This window comes from Lissotriton vulgaris, chromosome 2_2 (genome assembly GCF_964263255.1).
Source record: "Lissotriton vulgaris chromosome 2_2, aLisVul1.2, whole genome shotgun sequence".
Classification (NCBI taxonomy): Eukaryota; Metazoa; Chordata; class Amphibia; order Caudata; family Salamandridae; genus Lissotriton; species Lissotriton vulgaris.
The window spans coordinates 210,365,953-210,393,610 of record NC_141688.1 but is presented as its reverse complement, the minus strand read 5'-3'; the positions used below and the strand labels follow the sequence as shown (position 1 = coordinate 210,393,610).

Sequence of the window (27,658 nt, the reverse complement as noted above, 5' to 3'; positions counted from 1 at the left end):
TGACTGATAGGAATCGGTGCGTCCATTTTAGGGTTAGGTATAGGTATACTACACCTACAGCAAAGGGTGATTACACGACTTTGCCCCAGCTGTCATGCAGCCAGTTGTGTCAAATTTAAGAGGCCAGCCAGGGGTGGCATAATACAGGCTGCAGCCCCTGGCAGCCCTGGGTACACCCATGCCCTGAGTTACAGGGTCTGATAGGGTGGCCCAGTACCAATTGGAAATGTACCTAGGGTACATGGAATCCATTTTAAAGAGAGAGCAGTAGGCCTGGGGTCCTGATTGGCAGGGTCCCAGGTCGACTATGTCCAAAACCAGCTAAAACACAGGGCAAAAAGTCAGGATGTACCTTCCTACACGGTGCACTCATCTAGCTTAATCGCCTTCCTCTGGAGTTTCATAACAGTGTCCCGCAAGGCCTTGACCTCCGTCTGAAGAACATACACATTTTGTTATGTCGTGGTTACCCTGCCTGAGATTTATCGCAGGTCACATCTGAGAAGGTTAACATCAATCGCCACAGCAACGATCCTGGACACCTTCTCGTCCCTCGTCATCCATATGGCCACCAATATGTCCCTCAAGGAGGGCTCTCGTGTTCCCCACCCCAACCCCCGCCGGTATCACAGCGTCTTCAACCCCTCATGAATCTCGTTTATTAGGGCTGTGGGCAAGAGGCTGAATATACTTCAAGATTTTGTTAGCTTGCGCTCTGGCGCCTTTATCCTTCACCATAATGCGTGAGAGCGTCTCGTTTCCTCCGTGTCGTTCATCCCCAGCGCGCTCCGGTGCCAGCACCCATGAGCTCCCCACCTCGTAGTACTCTGGCATACCTACTTGCACAGGGCCCAACCAACCCTCACAGGCGTAGTTTACTTTGTGGTCAGCTCGGGTGTCGGGTACTCTAGGTCACCACCAATAACCGCAAGTTCCATCTGGGCACGCCTTGCCTCTCAGCCTGCAGATGTATATCCCACGCCGTCCAAAACCAGGTGCAGATGCGGAGAAAGTGTAGTCTATCCCCAAATCCCCAGCAAGTAGAAACCAGGCCCCAAATGTTCAGCACCTCTCCCTCCGCCTTCGCCAGGCTCAACCAGCTGTCCACCCTGGATTTACAGGCAGATGCCCCTCGATTCCCCCCTCAGTAGGGGCCCCCCACGGGATCGTCCAGCCGAGGCCGCTCCGCAAAGAAGGGAGGCCTGTCTAGGTGAGGCGTGCGTCGAGTAACTGCAGATCTCCTCCTCGCATTTACCAGGCTGAAGGACTCCATTACTCACTCTGTAGGCCCCTGGAACGCCCTTGAGCGTCTGTGGCCCACACTCTGGATCCCCACACCACTGGCAGGTGCCCACAGTCCGATGCACTGCAACTGCCCAAAGTAGTCTTAAATACAATCAAGACCGGGCCTCTCCTGCCATCCAGCGTGTCTCATCGGTGGAGAGCCCGGCCCACTACAGAGTGTGAGGCTGTGTGCACGGCTGAACGTATGCAAATGCGCAGCGCTTAGCGACCCACACAGCCCTCAGTCACTTTCCAAACTTGTCCCACTGCAGTCCTATGTATGAAGGCCTGCCGCCACACACCTCTTAATCGTACAGCAAAAGGCAGGGGAGGCCGACCGGTCTGGACATCTACTGCGCTCCGCTGCAGTTGCGGTGCCCTTCAAGATGGCAGCCGTCCAGGGACCGCTCTGATTTGTAGCGCTGCACTAGCGCCTCCACGGCTTCTTGTGCGCCAAAACCAGCTCAGGGGATGGACCGACCGGTATCCAATGCCTATTCGGCACCTCAGGATTCTTTAGGACAGAGCTCTGTAAAGTACGTCCTACTGTGCCATCTTGTTGGCCATGCCCCCCATTTAGTAGAGTCAGTTGTACCTCTGGTTTCAATCTTAACACAAGCATTTTTGCATGCCTACGTAGTAATAAGCTGGTGTTTATGACTATGGCAGCTGTGTCTGCTGAATCTAGTGCACATCTGATTATTAATAATTATTGTCCCCTCAGTAACAATTTCTTGTCCCCCTTTTTAGGTACAGCCTAGTGCAGCGGCATGCTCTGTCTAGGCGTGGGCCTCTTGGAATCAACCCAGACTTCCCAGAGACTTTCCTCTAAATGTTCAGTCCCATGGCCTTTGGTTCTCGGGAGCGTGCAGCGGCGACCATATTGGCTACTAGTCGTGGATCAGGTTACTATAACAGCGCAGTCGCGTTCACTTTCGCAGCCACACTTATTTTTTATCTGCAGCAGCAAATCGAGCCATGCCTGACTAACTGCTCCAGGCCAGGATTATATTTACATCCTGTTACTTGTAGTCCAGGATTTTTACTGGGCTGAATAAGACTACAAGTACCAGAATGCAAAGTTAAAAAACTAGATTGGAACAGCTTCTCGTGCATAGACAACACACTTAGCGATGCTTTAAGTATGCCAGCAAATGTATATTTTTTTCGTCATTCTCTTTTGGAGGCGAAGTGGATGAATCCTCAGAAAACATCAGTGTGACGAGGAGAATTAACTAGCACAGGATGTGAGATCAGGACCCATCATACACGTGACTGAGAAAGGTTCTAATCTTTCTTTCATCGCCGTTTAATATTACGTACGACTAGGGTTATGCTTTGTAGAATTATAGATGTAACGTTAGCAGCGGACACCATAAAGACGCAGCACTCCACTCTTGTACTTCAATTACACAGCTTAGTGTATTCTGAGAGATTTAGCCCTGGTTCGCGTCAGTAGTACAATTTCATTAATACAAATTAAAACAGTGATTTGTAAAAGAAAACGCAGACTTGAAATATTACAACATTACCTTCTTTCTGAGATAGTCAGCTAATAAACCTCAAGTAAGTCACTGCTGACATCTCTATGTGTTACCTACAGATTCAAAGGAGGGCCCACTCAGTCTTTCATCCTTCACTGTCCACGGAATGGTAATCCAGTTAGATAAGGTGTTAATAAATACGAGCTAAATGCTCAGAGCGCTTTGGATAGAAGGTCTAAATAAAGAACACAAGTTTTATTATAAACTAAGGAGCAGATGCAACAGTAACTAACGGTGTCAAACTGTGGTGTTCACTGCTGACTAATGTGCCTTACTCGCCTGATATACCACTGTAGTGCATCCGAGGGCAGGCGTAAATTGATTCTGAAATCATTCCGGATGCAAGTTTACTGCACGATTGAGCAAACATGAATGGGAGAGTGTGATCCTGTGGCTGTGAGGTGTTTTGGATTGGCTAGTGGCGTTATAATGTGCGCCGGGGTCATCTGTGTTGTACTGCACACATAGGTTACTTTTGGGAGAAAAAAATAATAGAAAGGCTTTTAAGAAATATAAAATAATGAGTAATCCTCTTCACAATGAGAATGTGATAAAGTGGTTCTTGCTGGTATTTTTAAGTCTGGCTGCAGACAACCTCAGCTGGTTTCCAGGCCTTTTGTTACATTTTTAAATGTACATAAAGGAAAATGCTACTTACCAGTATGCATCTGTTCTTGGCATGTAGAGCTGCAGATTCGTACACTTAGCATTAGATCGCCACCTGGTGTTGGGCTCGAATGATTGCAGGTTGTTTTCTTCTTGGAGAAGTCTTTGTAGTCACGATATAGGTGACTCCTCCCTTGGACAATACTGCGCATGGGCATCGGCTCCATCCTTAGATTGTTTTTCGCCATGATGGGACATGATGGAGTTAGTAAAGATACAGTAAGAAAAAAAGGATGTCCATGCATGTGCATCTAAGTAAGATGAGAACTGGAATGGATACCGGTCCGGTGAGGTGGGATGGCGTGTATGAATCTGCAGCTCTACATGCCAAGAACAGCTGCATACTGGTAAATAGCATTTTCCGTTCGAGGCATATGAGCTGCAGATCATACACTTGGCATCGATTGTACAACAGTGTCACCCCTAGCGGTGGTCGCGTGTATCCATTGCAGTAGTCTGAAATAATGTACTCGCGTGAGGAACTATGAAGATGCAAGACGCCATCATGCCTATTAGTCTCATGAACACTTTGGCTTGGAGAGACTGCTGGTGTTGAAAAAGGGAGACTAAGGTCTGAATGCTCTGTATCCTGACTTGACTGGGATACGCTAGAGCTGTAAATGTGTCTATGGTAGCTCCTAGATATTGATGAACGTGCGACTTGGTGTAGTTTATTGTAACCCCTAAGTCGTGCAATGTTTGAATTATTTCTTTTGTGAGATGTACACACTGGTTGAACAATTTTGCTTTTATGAGCCAATCAACGAGGTAAGGGTAGACATGCATCTGTTGTCTTCTGAGATGTGCTGCTACTACTGCTAAGCACTTTGTAAACACTCGTGGTGCAGTTGTTACCCCGAATGGAAGGACTTTGAACAGATAGTGCTGTCCTTGTATGACAACCCTTAGATACTTCCTGTGCGCAGGATGTATAGGAACATGAAAATAGGTGTCCTTTAGGTCTAGTGTTGATAGAAAGTCTCCCTGTTGTAGTAGTGGGAGTACTTGTTATAAAGTGATCATGTGAAAATTATCTTATTGTATGTAATGGTTGAGGGGCATGAGGTCAAGAACTGGTCTTAATGTCCCGTCCTTCTTGGGAATTAGGAAGTGCAGGGAGAAAAATCCTGTTCACCGTTCCTCTAAAGGTACTACTTGAATAGCATCCTTTTGTAGAAGTGCTAGAACTTCCTGTTGAAGCAGAGTTATATGTTCTGTGGACATAGGACGCTGCCTGGGTGGTATGTTTGGGGAGGCTTGATGTGAGTTCTAGGCAGTAGCCATGTTGGATAATCTGTCTTACCCACATGTCTGTTGTGATGGAATTCCAGACAGGTAGGAGCTGTGATAATCTGCCCCCACAGGAGTGGAATGCTGTAGGGGAGGCAGAGGGAAATCACTGTTTGGGAGTGGAAGAGGAGTGGTTGTTGTTATTACCTCTACCTCTTCCCTTATTATTGTTGCCTCTGTATCCTCCTCTAAAGTAGCCTTTGTTAGAGGAGGTCTGTGTGTGCGTCTTAAAAGATGATGTTTTGTCTGCGCCGGTCTGCTTGGAGCCTCCTCTATAAAAGGAGCGGCAAAAAGAACTTCTAGTCTGTGTGGATTGTAATGCACCCAGAGACTTAGCTGTGTCAGTGTCTTTCTTCATCTTTTCTAGTGTGCTGTCTACTTCCGGCCCGAACAACTGGTTCAGATTGAAGGGCTGGTTCAAGATGGTAGTCTGAACCTCTTGTTTGAAACATGAAATGCGTAACCACGCATGACGTCTAAGTAAAACACTAGAGTTGACTGCTCTGGATGCTGTGTCAGCTACATCTAGTGCACATTTAATTGAGGTATTTGATATTAATTTTTCTTCTTGTAAGAGCTCTGCTGCCTGATCTTTGTATTGATCTGAGAGGTGCTCCATGAGTTTTTCTAGTTTGTCATAGTGAGCCCTGAGAGTAAGGCTTGTGTGTTTGCTATGCGCCATATGTTTGTTGCCTGTGCAGCAATCCGTTTCCCTGACGCATCAATAGCTTTAGATTCTTTGTCAGGCGGGGCGTGTCACCAGAGGTCTGGGAATTGGCTCTTTTACGTGCATTATACACTACCAAAGAGTCTAGTGGCAGATGTCCCTTAATATAGACTGGACCAGATGGTGCTGGTCTATACTTCTTTTCCATTCTGGGGTTTAACACCCTACATCGTACTGGGTCTTTAACTATGTCTGGAGCATGTTTAATGACTCCTTTGATCATGGGTAGTATTTGTGTAGACCTTTGTGACTGCTCAAATGTGTCCAGTAAAAAAATCCTCATCAATGGCATCAGAGTGCATTGGAACTCCATGGTAAAGGGCAGCTCTATTTAATAGATGATTAAACCCAATACTATCTTCTGGAGGGTAAGATTTTGTTGGGTAGTACTGAGGATCAGGAATGTCTGGCACATTGTGTGGTGGAAAACCATATATGTTGTCATCCTTAGGATATTCTGAATTGACATCCTCATCTAAAGGGTATGCATGTGGCTCTGGTACGTCAATCCTCCCACCTAGATCATACTCCTCGTCAGTGTGGTGTGATGATGCAGGAGATTGAACAGGAGAAGTTATAGGCTCAATATAAGGAGGGATAGCAGAGGAAGAAGGTGAAGGAGAGGAAGGGTGCATTGGAGAAGTTGCACAAACCTTCTTTTTGGCAGGAACCACAGGTGGAAGTGGTGTGTCTGCTGGTCTTTTCTTGTAAGGAATTGCTTCCACATGTCCAGTTTTTGGATTGATATAGACCTTTTTCTGTTTAGGATCTGGTCTAAACAGTTCTCCTCTTCTACAATCTTTTTCAGCATCGATTTGTTCGGTGCCGATAGTGGTTGTTTAGTGTTCTTTGCTTTAGGAGGAGTTATCGAGTCCTGTTGCAAATTCTTCGGTGCCGAAGGTGGTTTTGGCTTGGTAGGCTTGTTAGAGGGTTTAGGCGTCTCTGTATCAGGCCTTGGACTCTTTGGTACCTATGTTGGAGATTTCGGCGTGGAGACAGGTTTCATTGGGCCTGCGGCGCCGGACTCTGGTTTTCCATCTTTATTTTTGGAACCGGAAGGTTTCAGAGTCGAAGCTTTCGGATCCAGTACAGTTTTTGGCTTCTGCACCGATGTGTCTTTTGGTGTGGGTGTCGAAGAGTCCTTCAGTGTCGAAGGATGTTTCGGTGCCAATGGAGGAGGTGGAATTGGCACATGTTGTTTCTTCAATGCAGAGGCACCGGAAGGAGTAGTCTCTTTTCTCGGAGCCGAGCCCGAAGGCGGGGCGTCAGAGGGTAGATTTTGGTCTCGGCTGGGCCCCATGGGCGGAGTGCCGACTGCTGCCTTTGACTTGGGTAGTGTATGTTGTGCAGGGTTAGGGGTACTCACGGGCTGCCGAAATGTAATCGAGTCGTCTGAGTCCTCTGCACCCGATATGATCTGGAGATCAGGTGAGTCTTCCTCGGCGACGAGTGGAGCCTCGTCCTCGGAGATATCTTCGAGTGGATCCTCGTCCCAGGAGACGTCCTCTCCGACGATCTCCTCCTCAAAGATGGTCTCAGGTGCAGGCGCTGATCTCCTCATCTCATGTCGACGGGCCCTCCGATCCCGAATGGTCTTTTTCTTTTTTTTTTTAATTTATTTTTATTACAAAGTTATATAGCATTATCATCACGGTACAAATATACGCCTGCAACCCTGAGGCCGGCTTGCAATATGGGGTAAAGATGATCAGAGCAAAGACCTTGTAGCCCTGTCCAGTTGTATAGATAGTATCAGTTATCAAGATAAGCAATCATGCGGAACGAATGAAATTTACAATGAAAATACAATTTGCGTTTTATGTTTTTTGTTTTCATTTTAAACTTAAACTAAAAAACTGCACACATGAATCAGTACGACAATAAGTTACTCTTGGCGTGTTATCTAGCATCGAAGGTGCCCTGCGAGGGACCAGTTGTGCAATTCTCCCAAGATCACATCCCGCCCGCGCACCCCCCCTTCGTCACATCCCACTGCTATGTGACCAGCCCCGTCCCCTGCATGTAGATTGCCCACCGTCGGCCGCGACCCCTATTCAGTGTCTTCCTCGTCTTCAGAACCTTCAAGATCCTCTTCCGTCAAAGGCTCACAAATATCCCCCCTGTAGGAGTTCCACGGTTGCCAAACCCCATTCCATTTGCGCGGGTTATCTCTCAGTTTGTAAACTGCCCTTTCTGTCAACATAAGCATATCCATGTTCCTGCTCCACTGTGCCAGTGTGGGGAGATCCGCCGTTCCCCATTTCTGTGCGATATCTCGTTTGGCTGTGATAAGTCCTATCGTAGTCCACACCCTTTCATAGAAAGTAAGATCTGTCGGCCCCCACACATTCAGTAAACATACCCGTGGATCCAGTGTGAGTGAGGTGTGGAGTGTTTGAGCGATAGTGCGTAGTATCCACTGCCAATACCTAAAATACGTGTGCATCCCCAAAGCGTGTGTATGAACGTGCCCTCTTCCCCGCAGCCCCTGAGACAATACGGGTGGTCTGCTCTCTGCAGTTTGTGTAGTGTTGTTCGGGTGTAATAAATCCTATGTAAAATTTTTAGTTGTACCAAGCGGAATTTAGATGATATACCCGCCTTACGTGGAGACGCCATGGCTGCTTTCCAGTCGGATTCGTCTAGGTCTCCGACGTCGGTCACCCATTTGTCTTTTAGCTTCTCCAGCGGGTCAGGTAAATTGTTGATTAGCTTACGATATGTTAATGAGGTTGCGCCTTCCTGCATGAAATCTGTGAGCAGACTGTCCTCCAGTGGGGAGGACTCTGGTGGAGACGTGTCTGGTGAGATTGCCGCTTGTAGGGCGTGTCTAATCTGTATGTATCTATACAGCTCGCTATCTCCCAGTTCGTACTGTTCTTGTAGGATCGCAAATGAAATCACTCCCTCCCTAGTCCACATGTCTCCCACGGTCGATATCCCAATGTTGTCCCACTGAGTGAAGCCCTTAGTGCGCCGTAGATGACCCAGCGCCTTGGTGTCCCACAGAGGTGTGTGCTTTGTGATGGTCCCATCCCAGTGTAACTTCGCTTGTGCCTTGTACCACAGTTGAACGGTGTGTTTAGTGGGCCCTATGAGTTTCGCCGCAGTGCCCCGGTGGTACAGAGGTGCCAGTAAGCTATTTGTACCTAGTTGTACCCTGTCCACTTTGAATGCTGGATCATCCTGCGGGGCGTGCACCCACTGATTGAGGATCTTGAGTTGGGCCGCCCAATAATATAGTTGCATATTAGGCAGTGCAATTCCTCCCTCATACCAGCTCCTATTTAGCTTCGTGTGCGAGATCCGAGCTGGCCGGTTTCCCCAGAGCAGACTCGAGATCTGTGCTGTAACTCTCTGTAGGAAACTGGCAGGTATCAAGCGTGGGGCGTTTTCAAGGACGTACAGAAAGCGCGGCAGGGCCATCATTTTAAATAATGCTGCCCTGCCCAGCAATGTCAGTGGGAGTTCTTTCCAGTGTTGCACATCGTTACGGTGCCGGAGCAAGGGAGGTTGCAAGTTGAGCAGTAAGAACTCTGTTTCATCTCGAGTGATGTGGATTTCCAGATATTTAAAGGAAGAGGGAGCTATCTCCAGCGGACAGGAGTCTGGCAGGGGCGGGAGTGGCCCCTTGAGCTAAAAAAGTATCGACTTCGCCCAATTGATGGTATAGCCTGATACTCGCCCATGTGAGTTGCAAATTGCTAGGAGGTTGGGAAGGCTGTTCTCTAGGTCTGTGAGGTATATTAACATGTCGTCCGCGTAAAGGGACACTCTGTCTTCCCACTGTGGATCCCACTGTATCCCCTTCAGAAGTTGTGTAGTACGGATAGTGACCGCCAGCGGTTCTAGGACCAGAGCAAAAAGGAGGGGCAAGAGTGGGCATCCCTGTCGCGTACCACGTCCCAAACGTATGGCCCGAGACATGTGGCCATTCGCTAGTATCCTGGCCATGGGATCCTTATAAAGCATCCTTATCCAGGAGATAAAGACTGGACCAAAGCCCATGCGGGTGAGCACTGCGAAGAGATAGTTCCACTCCACCAAATCGAACGCCATTTTGGCGTCTAGTGATAATATCGCTGCTGGTTCTCTCCACATTGAGAGTCTTGCCACAACTCTGTGTACTCTGCGAAGGTTTAGGGCCGTGCTTCTATGCGGCATGAAGCCGGACTGGTCTGGGTGAATCAGCTGACTTAAGCATGGCATAAGTCTGTTCGCCAGCACTTTTGCTATTATTTTGGCCTCCGGGTTCAGGAGGGAAATAGGCCTGTATGATTTACAGTCGCTGGGCGGTTTACCCGGTTTCGGGATAGCGACTATAGTCGCCAGCCGTTGATCTGGGGGCAGTGTTCCCTTCAACCTACTTTCTTCATACATTTGAAGAAGGGGCTTACTCAGGAATTCAGACATGGTTTTAAACCACTCAATGGGCACCCCGTTGGGGCCAAGAGCCTTACCCGAGTGGAGGGAGTTAATGGCCGATTGAATTTCATCAATTGTTAAGGGGGCGTCGATGTCCTTCGCCGCCTCTTCCGTCAGTGTTGGCAGAGGCACACATTCGAGGGCGTCCCGGGCCTCATCTTCTGTCACCACTATCGTCGGAGTGTATACGTCGTGCTAGTGATCAGCCAGGGCTTCTACTATGTCCTTCGGTTGGGTGTGTACAGTGCCACAAGAGTCCGTAATTTGTAGTATGTTCCTACCCCCCCTTGTTTCTTGTCTAGCCATGCCAGGAGTTTACTAGCTTTACCCCCTATGTCATAAACCCTGTGTTTAGTCGCGGCAATGTCTGCCATGGTCACGCGCCTCAAGTGGTCGTTGAGGCGGCGCTGGTGTATCTGTAGGTCATGCAGTGTGTCATCCGATGGGTCTTCCATATGGGCAGTGTTGGCTCTCTCAAGGCCCAACTCCAATTCCAATGCTTCCTTCCTGTGTGCTCTTTTGTGATTCATTATCGCCGCAATAGCCTGACCCCTGAACACCGTTTTGTAGGCTTCCCACAGTATTGAGGGGGAGTCCACCGAGGATTGGTTCTCCTCAAAATAGAGCCGGGTCACTTTCTTCAGGTCTTTACTAATCTGCGGGGCTTTGAGATACCCTGGAAAGATCGGATACACCCTCCTACGTTTGGTGCCTGTGCTAGCTACGGTCAGAGTGACCGGCGAGTGATCAGAGATGCCTCTCGGCTGTATCCTTGCCTTGCTGATGTTGAGGAGACCGTTACCCAATGTGAAAAAGTAATCTATCCTTGAAAGACTATTGTGGGTCGCTGAGTAATAGGTGTATTGTTGCTGATCTGGGTGCAGTGTACGCCACACATCCACCAAACCGTGCGCTTCTAGAAAGTTCTGGAGCTTGCTAGGGCCATTTGTTTGTGGGGAACCGATCAAGGGTGTCCGTGAGTGTCATGTTAAAGTCTCCACCTACAAGCAAATCCCCTTCAGGGAGTTCCAGTAGGAATTTGCCGAGGTCCGGCAGTGCTACTGATTGTAACGCCGGCGGGATATAAACGGAGACCACATTTAGCAGTCTACCCTCCCACTTGCCATGTACTGCCGCAAAGCGGCCTTGATCATCTATTTTTGTGGATTTCACTATGTATTGGGAGGATTTTCTTAGCAATATGCCTGTGCCACGTGACCCTGAGGTAAATTCAGCGTGTGCTATCATACGGTATCCCCTCCTATCCAGAGCCCGTGTGGCCGCCCCCAACAAGTGCGTCTCCTGTAAAAGAACTAGGGTGGGTCCCTGTCTCTTAATGCCTTGCAGTACCAGGCCCCTCTTGATCTTGTCGCCCAGACCCCTAACGTTCCATGACATGATTTGCAGCGGGGCTGGTGTGGTGTGGTTATCTATCCTGGCCATAGGAATAGCTGGTGGGCGGGCCCGGAGGAGCCCGTTGGATGCAGTCCCTCTCCATTGTAACGGAGGGATCACTATAGGCCGCGAGGCCTTCTCGCCATGAGTGAGGTGTTGTGCGGAGACGAGCGTAAGGCAGGTGCGACTCCTCCCTACCTCCCGCCATCTGGCTGCCCCAGTGACATACGATGCTTCCCAAATGCTGAGTCATACCAATAAACATGTGTGTGTGCAAAACCAGAACTTGTAGGACCAAGTGGTCCCAAACTTTAACCATTCTTGTGCCCATACCCACCCCCCTCCCTGCCCCCCTGCTACACGGACTCCAAACTGCCCGCCCCCCCCAACTGAGCAGAGTGCATACCCCAACCCCAAAACAGTGTACTTGCGCGTTGGGGTGAGGAACTCTCCGCTGCCAGCGGTCTCTCATTCACACCCTCGGAGGTCCATCACCTAGTGTCCAATGGCGGGTAGCGCGTGTGCAGCACAATAAGTCTAATAAAATATAGAATTCTGGAGATTACTGTTCCTCGTTTTCCTCGTCCGCCATCTGCTCCCAAGGACGCGCTGCTCTCTGGGCCCCCTCCCGACGCCTGGGAGTCCGGATGTCTTCCTGCATTTCGGCCCTTTGGGGGTCGGTTGGTTCGTCGAGGGTGGTGTCCCGGTCTCCACCCCTCCAGCCAGTCCTGCACCGCTTCTGGGTTGTCAAAGAACCAAGTTTTGTTTTCTGCTACTAACCTAAGCCTCGCAGGGAAGAGCATGGAGTACGGTAGTTCTCTTGTCCTCAGTTCTTTTTTAACCTCAAAGAAGGTTCTTCGCCTGCGTGCGACGTCTGGCGTATAGTCGGGGAAGAAGGCAATGGTGGAGTTATGAAGTTTAATAGGAGGGGATGTCCTGGCCGCCTGCAAAATGGCGTCCCGGTCACGGAAATTGAACAGGCGGGCTACTATGGGCCGCGGAGCCGCCCCCGGCTTCGGTTGACCTCCCGGCACGCGGTGGGCCCTTTCCACGGAGAAAAAGGTGGACAAGCCCTTCGGTTTAAGTTCGTCTGTGATTAAGCTCTCCACAAACAAGTCCATGGCTCTTGTGCCTTCCGACTCCGGCACTCCAATAATACGGATGTTGTTCCGCCTAGAACGCCCTTCTTGCTCATCAAGCTTCTCACGCAGCAGTTTATTGTCCTGCGCCATCTTCCCCATTGCCTGTTGAAGTTCGGAGACATCCTCCACTAGGGATTTTGTGACCACCCCCATGTCTTTGACCTTCTCCGACATTTTGTGGAGGTCGGCTCTAAGCAAAGTGACATCCGTGGAGATCGAGCCTACCGTGGTCTGCAGCTGAGCCAATGCTTGCATCACATCCTCTAACGTTGCCTTCTTTCCTCCAGGGGTATCTGCAGTCTTGCCCCCCGTATCCTTCCCCGTCACTGGGGAGGTAGCTGGTTTGTCGGACGTATATCGTTCAATGCGGGTCTGTGTGGCGCCGCCCTTAGGTCCTTTCCCTGCCATGCCTTTAGGTTTCGTGCTTTTCGCGCCTCTCCGCTCCAGTTTGTCCGGAGTGGCGCACCCACCTCGGCCACAGAATGTTAGTGGTCTCGTCCACACGTGAGCTCGGCCAGGGAGCCTCTCAAGTGGCCGCCGGTATCAACTAGCTGTCCCTCCCCGGGCCTCCGGGGGATCGTATTGGGCTTCTGAACCGGGTGTATTCTTTTGCTGTGTTCAGGCCCATCAGTCGGGCACTTGTAGGGTGTTCCGCAGGGCGAAGTATGCCAACAGTCAATAAGTGCGCAGTGACTTCCTCAGCCTAGAAAATGGCGGCTGCCCTTCACCTTCCTAGGCTCCCCCTCACTTGTGGCCGCCGGTCTGTCCTCGAGCAGGGCTGGGGGTGTTGGTCACAGTGCAATATTGCAGTCACACTTCCTTGGACCGTAGGCGGCGCCCAGTCTGGCTGCGTAACTTTCGGGTTTTCGGCCGTCCTATACGGCTTGCGGGCACTTCCGGTCCTGGTCCCCCGGATCAACTGTACTTCCTGCCGGGCCACTCGATCAGGGAAGGTCCCGGTTCAAGCGATTGAAGTAGGCCAAGCCGCAGCCTCGACGGAACTCGATCCCCAGGCGTCGGATTTGAATGCCGCTTCTCGCTACTTGCTCCGCCCGGTCCTGGGCTCCGGTACCCTCCTGCAGGGCTTGAAAATTGTGTCGGATTATGAGTCGGATAGTCGAAGAGGCCGCTTCAGCTGCGGAGCTCGTCCCTTATGCTGCCGCCATGATCGGCTGCTAGCCACGCCCCCCCCGAATGGTCTTTTTCGATCGGAAGGAGGCACAGGCTGTGCAGGTTGACTCGTCGTGTTCTGGCGATAGACAGAGGTTGCAGACCTCATGATGGTCGCTATGAGGGAATTTTGCTCGACATACCGGGCATCTCTTGAATGGAGTTCTGTCCATGAGGCTTAGGCCGTACAGCGCCGATAGGCCCAACGGCCGACGTCGACGCACCGGAACGTAGCTGGTGATGTTGAAAAGTCTATTCGATGTCGAAAATGTTTAGCTAAAGTTTCACGCTTCGAAGTTGCTGAAAAAGTCTTTTCTAGCCGGAGCGGAAAACTTTTATCCGAACCCTGTGGCGGAAAAAGCAATCTGAGGATGGAGTCGATGACCATGCGCAGTATTGTCCAAGGGAGGGGTCACCTATCTCGTGACAACAAAGACTTCTACCAAGAAGACAACAACCTGCAATCATTCGAGCCCTACACCAGGTGGCGATCTATTGCTAAGTGTACGATCTGCAGCTCATATGCCTCGAACATACATTTCTGCCTCGTGTTTTTACATCCTGTTGCCCGAAGATGTCAAGTGTATCCTCTATCTCCCTGCACTACATTTTTCTGCGATGCAGCAGACAGTCCCTCAATATCTTTATTGATCGGAAAGAATGACAGGCTTCACAGTTTTCCTCTCTGTGCTTTGAGGGCAAAGGTTGCAAACCTGATAGATGTCTGCCTGCTGATAATCTTCGTGACATTAGAGACAACAATTAAAGGGAGCCTGATAAGTGACGGAGGGTCAACATGTTTCATGCCTTATGGCCCAGCAGGATCTTAGGCATGTCTTTGTTACCAGGTGTTGATGCCTACCCTACACCTGAGTGTGAGAAAAGGTGTATGAAGTAATCTTACCTTATAACTGTCTAGGCACACTGGCCCCTGCAACAGCTCCTGCGTTTTTATCCTGATTAATGGGATCACCTTATTAAAGCAGCACTCAGTATCCCTAGACTATTTTAAACCAATGAATATACTACCCTATATTCACATACTCACATGCACTCATCATTATGGCTAAACTCAGAAGATCTTCGATTAGGAGCTCTCTGGGGAGGTGTGTTGGGCATTGCAGCGCTGGTCAACGAGGAGCAGCATAGTGATGAAGCATGACACTCACCTGGGTGAGAGAGCAATCACTTCTGTTCACTCGAATCCGCAGATCATACTGATCAGTTCCTCAGTCCAGACCGTCATCTTAGGGGGCAACATTCCTAGCACACTGTTATGAATTTGGAAAAATATCTGAGAAAAACGGTCTAGTAGTTTAGAGGCATGAACAGAAAGGAGCTGACATCAGCCTTTATAGAACCCACACATTATTTCCATAGCAGAGCAGTGTCAGTGTGTGCAGAAGTAATACTAAAAAATGGTCGTATCCAGCGAGACATCTACGGAATATTTAAAAGGTGAGGAATCTGTAGCTAGAAGTCACTATCAAATAGTGAATATTCCTGTGTGCTGATGTGACAATTTAAATGGTTTTTGCCTGTTTTTAAAAAATCCTCGGTTGTCTGATGGCTCCTGGGTGTAGCTGGTTGAGTTAGATGTGGGGAGAAGGCCCTAGTCAGAACATCTAGGTGCAAGATTATGCAATTTTAGTTTTCACACTTCCCACAATTTTTCTCTGCTTATTTGCTGAATCATTAACTAATTTCTTAGACTAGGAACTAAAAAAAAAAATGAAAAATAAAACATACTGTGACTGATGAGTTATTTTTTCATAAAAGATGTCACCATACAAATCTTATTGCCTCTTCCTCTTCCACCTTTGGTAGACTTCACTTTTTGTTATGTGAAATCTGGGCAAGTTTACACCATCACTAAAATGATGCAACTTTTGTTTTGCTTGCAATGTTTTATCCAGGTATGGAAGTCTCAAAGAATTTGACTTCAATTTAATCCTAAAAACTTTCTAGCTGTTTAAAAAATAGAATTGCAATTTTGTACATTCTTTACCTTTTCCAAGTCGAGGCAATGGTACATTGACATTGAATGGTCATTAGTACAACGCTTTCTTATCTTACCTTCATTGCATAAATATTGGTTAAAGAAGCAGACTCCTTTGACATAATCTCTTGATGAAACCTCTGTAATTCTGCAATTTGGCTATCCTTCTCAGCAAAGGTACGTTGGCAGCGATCTCTCAGGGCTTGAATTTCAGTTAAATGGGAGTTTTTTTCAGCTCTAAAAGAAAAGAATGGTACACTATAACACTAAAGGCAGGAACAAGACTCCAACCAGGAAGGTTTCATGCATCACTACCTACTAAGAGCACAATACACTGCACTCAACCATGTAGAGCTTTAAAGGTTTGTACATATGTTCAATGCAACTGCATCAGCTAGAGAATTGGTTAAAAACATCTATCAGCAGTTTAAATATACAATTGGAAATACATCAACATAAAATAGCCACAACGACAAAGAAGGCGAGGGAGTTTTGATCACAGGATCAACGTCTTTCAAAGTCCTTGCGGAGCTAGCAGTCATCCAGTTGCAACTGAACTACTGGTCCCCAAGTATTGAAGTCCATGGCCATTCCTTTCTGGGTCGATTACTTGTCTCCTGGGGGTCCCAGCTGCGCACCAACAACACTTCCTGATCAGCGAACTTGTGTGCAACTTTGTTCATCGGGTCCTTGTCCCTGGTTCTTACGGTGGTGAATGGTGGTAGGTTGTAAATTCTGGACAACTAACTTGCCCCAGTTGGCATCTCTTGTGTGGCGTACCTGTGTTGTGAACAAGAGACCAGCTTACACTCACTGACTCTTGGAGTCTGTTGGGGTTGGCTGGGCTCTGGAGACAACTTCCCCTCAATCAGGACCCAGAAGGCACAGTCTCTTTCCTCTCCTCTGCTCTGCTAGCCTGCAACAAATTACAGAAGGTGCAGTCCACACTGGTACAGCCCCTCTTTTCCGGGTCCACTGTGCATTAGAGCAGCCCTACCTCGGCCCTACTACCATTTCAGTTGAGATCTGAGTTCTGGATGCTGGAGGTACCCTGTAGATGTTGCAGGGATTCTGCACATACACAGAACTATGCGCAGGGAAACAGGACCACGGTGTGTAGGGGCTGAGCCTTCCTACCGTCTCTGTACCTACAGCGAATAGCTATAGTGCCTCATTCGCTCTCCTACATAATCACGTAGTCGCAAATGATTAGACAACCCAGAACAAAACACTACTTCCTGTCTCAGGAATCTCGGTAGCAAGACGTACCTTTCGCTCATTCACTTATACCAGTCCACAATAAGAATTGACAGAGTCTCTGTTATAGTTCAACATTTTTATTTTAACTATAGTGCTCTATAATGCAGTATACAAGCCACTATCAGCAGCAAAATGCATGAACTTAAAAAAGTTAGCATTGTCGCAAGACCACAGATAATAAAGGGGGATGTCATTGGTTGCAGACAGTGGATAAAAGGACTATAAGGCCTTACCACCCTCCACTTGATTAGTAAAAAGTTTTATTATTACCTTAGTGTCTAGAAGGTATTTCTACATCATAAGAACAGCATAGCTCTTCTCCTTGGAAAAGTCCCTCTCCAGCAGTAGGATCTGTGTAAGCATGTTTTGTCTAGGTGCTAGATACGGACCAGAACACAATAATAAGGGGCATTGCTTAACAACCTAGCACACAGTGTGCAGACTAAACTGTGGGACCAGGCAAAGAATGCAGAAAGCAGACGGTTCTCATGTGAAAGTCACAAACGGAGTCTTGCAAAATAAAGTAATGTAGTAACGTGCGCAAAAGCAGTATCATGGCAGCAGAGCTCATGCGAATTTAGCAAAGTCTACTCTTACCTCAACGGCTATATTACACAGAAAATGCACTCAGGGTAGGATGCGGTTGGTAGCCAATAGGCCACCAAGTTCCCTCCCTACTTTTGACTACTTCCTGAAAAATGTGGCATCTGGCTATCTAAGGATGCACCAATCTGCATATTCCCAAGATGGCAGAACCCCTCTCTCGGGATCCAGCGATCCCTAGCCCAGCCCAAAGGTGTGGCTACTGAAGGAAACTGGAATTGTGTTGCAGTTGTTCCCCTACGTTAGCCCTATGTTTGACTACTAGATGCTGGTTTTCAACTCTGACAGTGCACTCAGGCCTGCCAACCAGACCTCGGTGCCAGTGTGTGAGAAAGTATCCTCTTTTGGCATGGTGACCCCTATTTTATGACAAACCGTTGATGTACTTTGACCGAGTGTGACCTGGGTTCCTGCCAACCAGGTACCCAGGGTCTATGTTCTTACCATAAAAAAGTATTGAGACAAAACCCAATTGGCACTCTTTGGCCACATGCAAGTCACTTTTAAAGGGTACCATAGGTGCCAAGGACACTGTGGCCAAGAAAGAACTTTAAGGGCTACAGTACATATTGTGCCACCCTTAGAAGCCTTGTTCCTTTACACACACACACACACACTACCAATGCAGGCGGCTTCCTTTGGTGCAGAACAAAGTGTCATGTCGACATGGCACACATCACGTTGTACCATGCCTAAAAACCACTGCCCTGGCATAGGTAAGCCACCCCTCTAGCTGGGTACACTATACCAGTGGTGAGAGTACATGTACGTGAGCCCTGTGCCCCTACAATGTCTAAACCAATACTTAAGACATTGTAAGTGCAGTAATGCCAATTGAGAGTATATGGTGCTGGGAGTACGTCATTTTCGAACTCCACAGAACCATAATGGCTTTACTGAAAACTGGGATGTTTGGGATCAAACTACTCAGCACATTAGACCCACACTGATGCCAGTGTAGTATTTAATGAAAAATGCACTCAAAGGGCAACTTAGTATATATGACATTTATTAATTCCTCAGAATAGAACCTTGAAAGTCGGTGACTAACAAAATAACTGCCATTTTGTACAGCTTTTATATTGACATTTTGTAAATAACGTTAACAAGTTATTGTCACTGTTTATGGTCCTGGACAATGAGATGTTGCTATTTTCACTAGAATCCACTGTTCATGAAACAGCGAACCAAAGATTTATGGAGCCGTCACAGCTTTGGGTTGCCTCCTAGGTTTCAGCTTGAAAAATAGAACGAGCGCAGCAATACTTGCGTATGTTGCCAGAACACAATTCCTTCTGCCTATTATGGTGTACGAATTGAAATATCTCGAGATTCCAGTGAACTGGTGGTGTGTTCCAGCACCATGGCCTCCCATAATTATAGATTATTCATTCAACAGCGACCGGCTACTTGATCTAGCCACCTAGATGCCACCTGAAAAAAAAAACTCTAGTGTCCTGGCTGAGTAGCTTCTTTCCAGCTGCCACCACCAGACATTTTTCTGGACGCCTGAGTCGAAAGCCTGCTGCCCTTGGGACGAGGTGCTAAGCCTCCTCAGCCAGGGTGGATAGGGTCCACGAAGGGGTAGCTTTAAAGGCTTGTTGACTTTGTGAGCTACCCCAGGCCTTTGCTGCTTCCAGCAACTGGATCCCACCAGTTCTGACCCCCACTTTGGAGGAGAGAATTGGCGGGAAAACCAAGTGAGGAAGGGAGGTGTGCCCACCTTTGCCAACTACACCCCTTAGGTGGGGGAAGCAAGGTGTAGCACAACTCTCAGTCCACGCCATCATGCAGAAAGGGGACCCAGCCAACCATTATAGGAGGTGCACCCACCCCAAGGAAGGGACCCATTGCTCCCAAACTTTACTTACCTGTAACGCCCCAAAATCTAGTATTTAGGGGCAAACAAGAACCTTGCCTACTCAGACAAGAACCGACCAGAAGAAGTGAAGAAGAACTGATGAAGCTGTGCTGAACTAAGAAGAGGACAACGCCCACTGACTTGGCCACAGCCCTACCGGACTGTCTGTACCTCAAACCTGCTCCAGGAAACTCCCAGTGTGTCCTGCAGCCGCAGCCCTCAAGAACCAGTAGAACCTGCCTTCTAAAACCAAGACTTTGTGTCACCCACAGACAATGGCCAAAAACCACATTTTGCACTACTCTGCACCCAACGCCCATGGCCCTAGTGGCCCTACACCATGAGGAAGTCTTTCTGGCGATTCTGACCTGAGATTTGGTGATCTCTGACCTGCCTCGAATTGCCAATTGACGCCTGCAGCCCCTTTCTGGAGGATACCTCCGACCGCGACCAGAGCTGGTAAGAAAATCCAATGCCTAAAAACACCCCTTGTACTTGACGGCCCACAGCCTTGGGTGGCCCAACCAACAGTGTCCCTGCATCCCCGAGCATCCCAAACGGTGGTCACCTCCAGAAGATCTTTGTCCCCGAGCCTGCAGTCTGTTGCAATCGGAGAATCCTCATTGAAAACAGGGCACCTGACGCCAAAACAGCACCCTGCACCCAGCCGCCCATGCGCCGCTGTGGGTGTACTTTGGGTGATAACTCGGATCCCCCTTTGCCCTGACCCTAACACCAGGAACTTTGCTCCCACAACCTTGTGGCCTGCTCGTGAGCAGCCACCAACCTTAGGCTCCCTATCCCTCATTGTATAACACTGGTCCTAAGCACTCTGCACCCGGCCGCCCTAGTGCAGCTAAGGATGTACTGAGATTGCATCCTCGACCCTGGCGGCACCCTGGTTCTAACCCCATAATACCAACTCCCAAAAATAAGTATTTACCTGCAAACCGTTAAGTACATTTCCTTCTATAGTACTGCATTGACTGCTTTTCCTTTAAAACATTTATTTTTAAGTGGGGAGTTGGTTTGTGTGAAACATTGAAACATTGAAAAACTGCATAACCGTAAAAACTGAATTTCTTTTTGGCGAAATGTTTCAGTGTGGCTGAAGACGGCTGATAGCCAGAAACCGGTCCTAGGATGCTTGATTCCGGTCCAGGAAAGACATGGCTTGGCAGTTCGGGCTGGGCTGTTCCCATGAGGCACAGGGTCAAGGCTGATTTGCATATGGCCATGTCTGAACTGGGGTGGTGTGGAGTGCAAAAAAACGATGGATTTAGGCCCAGATCTCTGTGCTGGGGCGAATGTATGACATTGTTCTGCATTCTGTTCATCAACTGTTATTTTTGCATTTGTCATCCCGAGTGGGATGGGCATGCTCAGACTGAGTCCCATGCTCTCCACACCACTGGAGTCAAGCTATCCTGGCTGAAGACGGCTAATAGCCAGAAACCGGTCCTAGGATGCTTGATTCCGGGCCAGGAAAGACATGGCTTGGCAGTTCGGGCTGGACTGTTCCCGTGAGGCACAGGGTCAAGGCTGATTTGCATATGGCCATGTCTGAATTGGGGTGGTGTGGAGTGCCGAAAAACGATGGATTTAGGCACAGATCTCTGTACTGGGGTGAATGTATGACATTGTTCTGCATTCTATCTGTCAACTGTTATTTTTGCATTAGTGTGACATATAGGCACATCACATTGATTAGCAAAAGTAACTTAAAAAGTAATCCAATCAGTAACGTTGTGAGAAAGTGTCTCTATATATACTGGACAATAATGAAGTACAGTGCTTATAGAGTCCACAAACCGCAAAGGTATAACAGAGGTTAAAGTCAGGACTGACCTTACTCTCAAAAGTGGTAGCTTGGTCGTTGAAGTAAGGTAGTACCAGAGGGCAGTGCAAAGCATTTGTTACACACACTCAGTCAGCAAAGGATGTTACACACTCAAAGACTGAACTCCAGGCCAATGGTTTGTATATCCAAAGATATGGTTGTTTTATTTTTAGAACCAACAGTCATAAAGATATACTTTGCTAGATATGAGAAATCTCATGTAATTACTTTGCAAGGAATCAATAACGTTGGTGAACACAATAGGTACAGGAGTTGCTGAAGGCAGCTCAAGTCTAAACACACTTTAGCATTGAGCTCAATGGATTGGTACCTTAAAAGTACAGTTGATTACAGTACAGATTACTTTAGTAGTTCCAGGACTAGATCCTAGATTCAGTCCTGGGGTCTAAACTGAAACCAGATTAGCAAATACGTTTAAGTTACTGTTGTGAATTTTCATGAATATAAAGCGGTTTTAAAAGTCCACACTTGGAATCTTTTCAATGACAATCTGGCAATGTTATTCAATGGGAGAAAATTCTGGTTATAGGTAAGATATGATCGTGTTACTTTTGTAATCCAGTACTGGGTTTCCAGGGCCAGCACTGGGGACTGAACTTAAAACAGGTAGACAATTTTTAAAGAATATTTCAAGTTTTCAAAAGTAGACAGAAGAAATTTCACAGAAAAGCAGACAATGGGTTCCTATGGAGAAAAGACAGATTACTAGTAAACCCGGTAAGGATTACTTTTGCGGTTCAGCGCTGGGCTGCAAGGTACAGTACTGGCTTCTCGCCTACTTGCAGGTGAGTACTTCGGAATTCGGACTTCGGCTGATTTTATGTGAATTTTTGCAGCTTTCAAAACTTCGCACTTAGAAAATTTTCGGTTCAAAATTGGTCAATGTTATCCAATGGCAGGTGAGTGAGTTACCGGTTTCCAGGTGAGTACTTGGCTGGTGAAGTTAAGGTTTCGGGTATAGACTCAGGGGTCCACCAGGGTCAGGTAAGTACAGTCTGTTCCGCCCCAGCAGTGCAGGGCCGACCGGGGGCAGAGGTAGGTAGGCCCACTGATATCCAATGGGGAAAAGGGGGCCTTCGGTTGGTGGCTGCTGGCTAGCAGGCCACGCGGCTGTGGGAGCTGGGCTCCAGGTCACTTGCTCAAGGCAAGGCGAGAAGTAGGGTAGGACAAAGGTGGCATAGCAAGGGGCACTCGGGCGGCTGGGTGCAGGATGCTCTGGAGCCGTCGGGCGCTCAATGTTATCCAATAGGAAAGATCAAAAAGGAACAAAGGCTGCAGACTCGGGGACGGAGACTCTCCAGGGGCGAGCAGCACTTCGAGAGGTAAGTTGGGATCTTGGAGGTACCCCAAAGGGAGGCACAGGGGGCTGTAGGGCGCCGGGTGCAGGGGTGTCGGAAAAGCTTACCCTCAGCTGGTCGCTATTAGGGTGGCCCCTGGTTTTGAGTCTGCAGGCATCGGCTGGTTTGTTGAGGAGGGTCTTTGGACAATGGACTTCAGGTCCCAGTCGCCGGGGGGACGTCCTCGTGGTCTAAGTTCGGTTAGGCCCTGCCCGGGCTCGGAGGGTGCACAGTGGGCTGGTCAGGAGCTGCCTGGTTGGAACCAGGTGGTTTGTTGCAGCAGAGCCACTGCTGATGGGAGTCCCAGTCTTTAAGTGGGTCAAGACAGGCAGGTCCCAAGGTTGCTGTCCGCAAAAGTTGCGGGGATTAGGCAGGAGCTGTTTGCAGGATCGACAGGCCGGTAGGGCTGGGGCTAAGTCAGTTGTTGTCGTCCTGTTAGCAGCTGCATGGAGGGTCTTCTTCTTGATCTTTTTTTTCGTATCGAGATCTGAAGAAGGAAGGTTCAGGGAGCCCCTAAATACTGAATTTAGGGGGCGTTACAGGTAGGGCAAGGACAGGGACAAATGGGTCCATGTCCTGGGGTGAGTACACGCCCTGGACTGCTACTCTCCTGTGGGAGGGGGGCAGGAGCCTAGCTGGGATTGAGGAGGGCTCCCCATCTACAAGATGGCAGGAGCCCGGGGTCGTGCTTCACCTCGTCTCCCCCACCTAAGGGGTGGGGTTGTACAGGCTGACACCCCCCTTCCTGACATAGTTTTTCTTTCCAGACAGGGTGGGGGTTATAACTGGTGGGGGCCAGTTGCTGGGTCCAGCAAATGGTCTGGAGAAGCTTACAGAGGCGGCATGCTTTTGATGCTTCCCCCTGCCCCTCCTGGGGGAATTAGACCTAGCACCTCGCCCAGGATGTGCATTGTTGCAGGCCCGGGAGAGTGGGGGGCTCTCCACCCAAGAGTCTAGCAACAGGTCTGCTGTGTGGAAGACTCTGCAGCCACTCAGCCCAGACGTGGATTGTAGGTTAGGTTTTCAGAGGGTATCTCTAAGATGCCCTCTGGTGCATTGTACATTAAATCCCAAACTTGCATCAATACGGGTTTAATGTCCTGAGAAGTTTAGTACCAAACTTGTCAGTCTTCAGTGTAGCCATTATGGTGCTGTGGAGTTCGTAATGAAAGCCTCCCAGCACCATATACTCTTAATGGCATCACTGCACAAACAGTGCCCGGAAATGGCCCTGGGTACTGTAAGGCCACAGGGCTCATGCACCTGTGCCCACAACTCTGGCATAGGGCACCCAGCTAGAGGGGTGACTGAAGTATGCTAGGGCAGTGGGTTCTGTGGGCATGGCACACAGGGATGTGTGCAATGTCGACTCTTGGTTTAGTTCTGTACTCAGGCACTCAGCCTGCAAAGGCAGTGTGTGGGTGCCAGGGTACAGAGCTCCTGAGGGTGGCACCAAAATTGCTGCAGCCCTCAGGAGTCTTCTCTGGTCACCATGCCCTGGGTGCCTAGGGTACCATTTACGAGGGCTGACAGGTGGCCTGAGATGCCAATTGGGTTATTAGTTTCAGCACAGTTTTAGGGAAGGGACACATGCCCTGGGAACCTGGTTGGCAGGAACCTAGGGCACACCCAGTCAAAGCACATCAGTAGTTCAGAAAAAAGTGGGGACATACCAAGGCAAGAAAGATGGCATTCCCCCCACCACCCCCCTCCCTCACCCAAACGAAAGGTGATGAGACTAATCTTGCCCTAGGAAGTCTTCATTGTCTAAGTGGAAGAACCTGGAAAGTTTATCTGCATTGGCATGGGCAGTCCCTGGTCGGTGTTCCACTTCAAAGTTCATAACCTGTAGGGAGATGGACCATCTCAGGAGTTTTGAATCTTACCCTTTCATCTGCATTAGCCATCTGAGAGGTCTATGGTCAGTTTGTACCAGGAAGTGAGTTCCAAACAAGTGGGGCCTCAACTTCTTCAGGGACCAAACCACAGCAATGGCACTCCAACGCTGCTCTCTGGGGAGTAGCCTCCTGCTTACAAAAAAGAAACATGTTGGTCTTGGCCTTCCTCATTGATCTGGGAGAGGACCGCTCCTATCCTCAGCTCTGAGGCATCAGTCTGCACTATGAAATGCTTGGAGCAGTCTGGTGCTTTTAGAATGGGTGCTGAGCACATTGCTTCTTTCAGGGTGTCAAAAGCCTTTTGGCAGCTAACAGTCCAGTTCACTTTCTTGGGCATTTTGTTGGATGCGAGTATTGTGAGGGGAGTCACAATGGACCCATATCACTTCACAAACTTTCTGTAGTACCCAGTCAAGCCAAGGAATGCCCTGCCTTGGGTCTGGGTGGTTGGAGCCTGCCTTCCCTCAACGCGGCTCCGATGAAGGAGCCGCGTTGAGGGAAGGCAGGCGATTAGCTGTTGCAGTAACCGTTGTTTCTGATTAGAAAGGAAGGATTCCCCAATATACGCTTAGGCTCATGAAGTCTTGTAGTTGGGAACTTTAAGTTCTTACGCCAATTGGGCGCAACGACATTCACTAACATAAAAACATTGTTAGGAACATTACACATTGTGGTAAAAAAAAATTTAATAACACTTTTACATTTTACATGTGAGTAAGGGGAGGGTAAGTGCATTAACCCTTGTCCTGAAGAAGGGGGCTGTGACCTCCGAAACATGTTGACATCTTGATACAGTGGTCTGGATACCCTAATATGTATCTATTTAAACCACGCCCTGCACTTTTGTTTTAATAATACCAGCCGGGGATTTAAATAAAGTATTTTTTCCTCCCACGTGCATGGTATTTTTTAACCATTCACTTTTTTGTTCACCTCACCTCACTCACACTTTTGTAACAAACACACACCCCTAAACATAGTTCACTCCAAGTGCTCCTGCGTATCCGCGAGTCGTAGCACGCCGCATCCCGTAGAGGGGTGCGAAGGCCCCGATGATGAAGCATGACACCAAGGGGCCTGTTGGTGTGTGAGGGGCATTTAAACAACACTGTGTGTTCCCCATCACTCTAGGGATCACTATCACTCTGAGTGGATTCCACTTTGTTTATTCATATAACCCGGGAGACTGAATCCACTGACTCTCTCTCTCCCCCCTCCTGTTAGAATTTATCAATGATTAGCAGTCATTGGGCAGTCCATAGGTACTTGTGGACTAGATCCAGCACCATTGATTGATTGATTGGTATTCGGTCTCGATGATCAAGGGACCTGCCATTTCACAAGCTGGATGGTCGATGATAGGACTGATCACCAAGTCTGTTTGATGGTAATCCACTGTTCGGTGGCCTGGATCTTGTCGACCAGTTTTGTATGTATTTGATTTCATCCATGTTGTGTTCATTTGTTCCCACACATTAGTGTCTTCCTATTTTTAGGCTGTTCAAAGGTGACTTGGGCACCTACTGATTTATTAGAGTTAAGGATAGCCCAGCCAGACTAGTTGGCTTATAGACCCCCTGTGTTCCTTGTGTTGATTATATATTGAAGTTGGGGATTTGAACAAGGAAGTGGACTCTAAACATTTTTCCCTACGACCCCCCCTCCCCTGATTGTTGTGATACAGGTGCCAAATTGGTCATAGAGCAGAGGGTGGCATCTCCCAGGTCTGCGGGAAGCCAGTGTTGCATATCAAAGGCGACTGGGACTTTGAAGCCCCTGGCCTTCTTATGCTAAATCCCTAGCCATCCTCCTGGAGTTGGTGTGAACAAATTCCTCCGGAGAAGGCATGGTTTCTGACCTAAGAGTGTGGGCTCTTACCTACAGGGGTTCAGAAACATTTAGGTTGTGGCAGGCTGGATGATACAAGTCAGCCAGCACACCATATAGTTGTAGATTTTTCAGGGGACACCTCTAAGGTGCCCTCTGGGTGCATTTCATACCAACTCTTGTACTGGCAACAGTACAGATTTATTATTACAAGGTATTGGATACCAAACACCATAGGTGTCAGTAAAGCCATCCTGTCGCTGGGGAAGTCATACTGACCAATGCCCAGTACATATACTTAAGATGGCTTCCCTCTTCACTTGTACCATCTGGTAAAGGTTCTAGACAGCACAGCAGCATATCTGATCAGGCAAATATGCCCCCACATGTAATATTATGCACCCTGCCTTAGGGCAACAAGGCCTACTGTAGGGCTCAGGGGGGGCGCTGTGCCATGTCTTCACTCACGGTTTGTACCATGACACAATCTGCATTGGCAGCCTGCCTGCAATTTGTGTGTAGGTCTCTTAGGGTGGCATAAGATATGCTGCAGCCCGTAAGGACCCTCTGGTACCCTTGCTCTGGGTACCAGAGGAACATTTACTAGGGACATATAGGGGTCCCAACGTCCTTGTCAAGTAGGTTTTCAATTTGACTTTCTTGTTTTATGGGAAAGAGCAATGTGTAGGAAGCTGGCTCTATATATACACTATACCATAATGAGGTATAGTATGCACGGAGTCCAGGGGAACCCAAAAGGTAGGCGGAGGTAAAAATAGATAGCACCTTATTCTCTCTTTGTGGTAGTGTGGGAGAGCAGTACGGCTTTATCAGAGGGTATTGTTAAGCATTTGTTGTAAACACTCAGGCAAGAAATTATGTCACATACTCAAAGACTGAACTCAGACCTATTTGTTTGTATTAAAAATATTATTGTTATTTTATTTCTAGAACAAAGCGTTGCCTGGTGCAGGTAAGTGAAATAATACTTTGCAAAATCTTATGCAGTGATTTACAATTGATTATAGGTACAAATGCAGTTGGTTGAGTTACAGATAAGTCAACAGTTCAGAATTAATTTTTAGCTACTCTGTAGATTACAGTGCTAGTTACTTATTGGATTACTTTTTGAGTTACTTTTGCTAATCAGTGTGATATGCCTAGACATTACATAAACATTACAAGGCAAGTAATTCAGTTTTTACAGTTATCCAGTTTTTTAATTTTTCAAACAAATCCACTCCACACTTAAAGTAAAAGCAATCAATGCAATACAGGTAAGTACTTATTTGTGTGAGTTGGTATTCAGGTGTAAGAACCAGGGTTCTCCCAGGGTCGAGGATGCACTCTCAGATCACCCTCAGCGTCA

The 27,658-nt window shown here is 48.2% G+C and overlaps 1 protein-coding gene and 1 pseudogene across 4 annotated transcripts in view; both read right to left on the bottom strand.

Annotated features, from left to right (window-relative positions):
• Nucleotides 1-27,658, bottom strand: part of LOC147729254 (uncharacterized) — a 690,765-nt gene that overhangs the window by 185,746 nt on the left and 477,361 nt on the right. For all 4 annotated transcript variants that reach the window (XM_086959552.1, XM_086959555.1, XM_086959553.1 and 1 more), the window contains exon 23: nt 15,720-15,879. In XM_086959552.1, coding sequence (XP_086815678.1) covers nt 15,720-15,879 — 160 coding nt within the window. The remainder of the gene's footprint in view (nt 1-15,719; nt 15,880-27,658) is intronic.
• On the bottom strand, nt 18,701-18,880 carry LOC147729255 (ATP synthase F(0) complex subunit k, mitochondrial pseudogene; annotated as a pseudogene).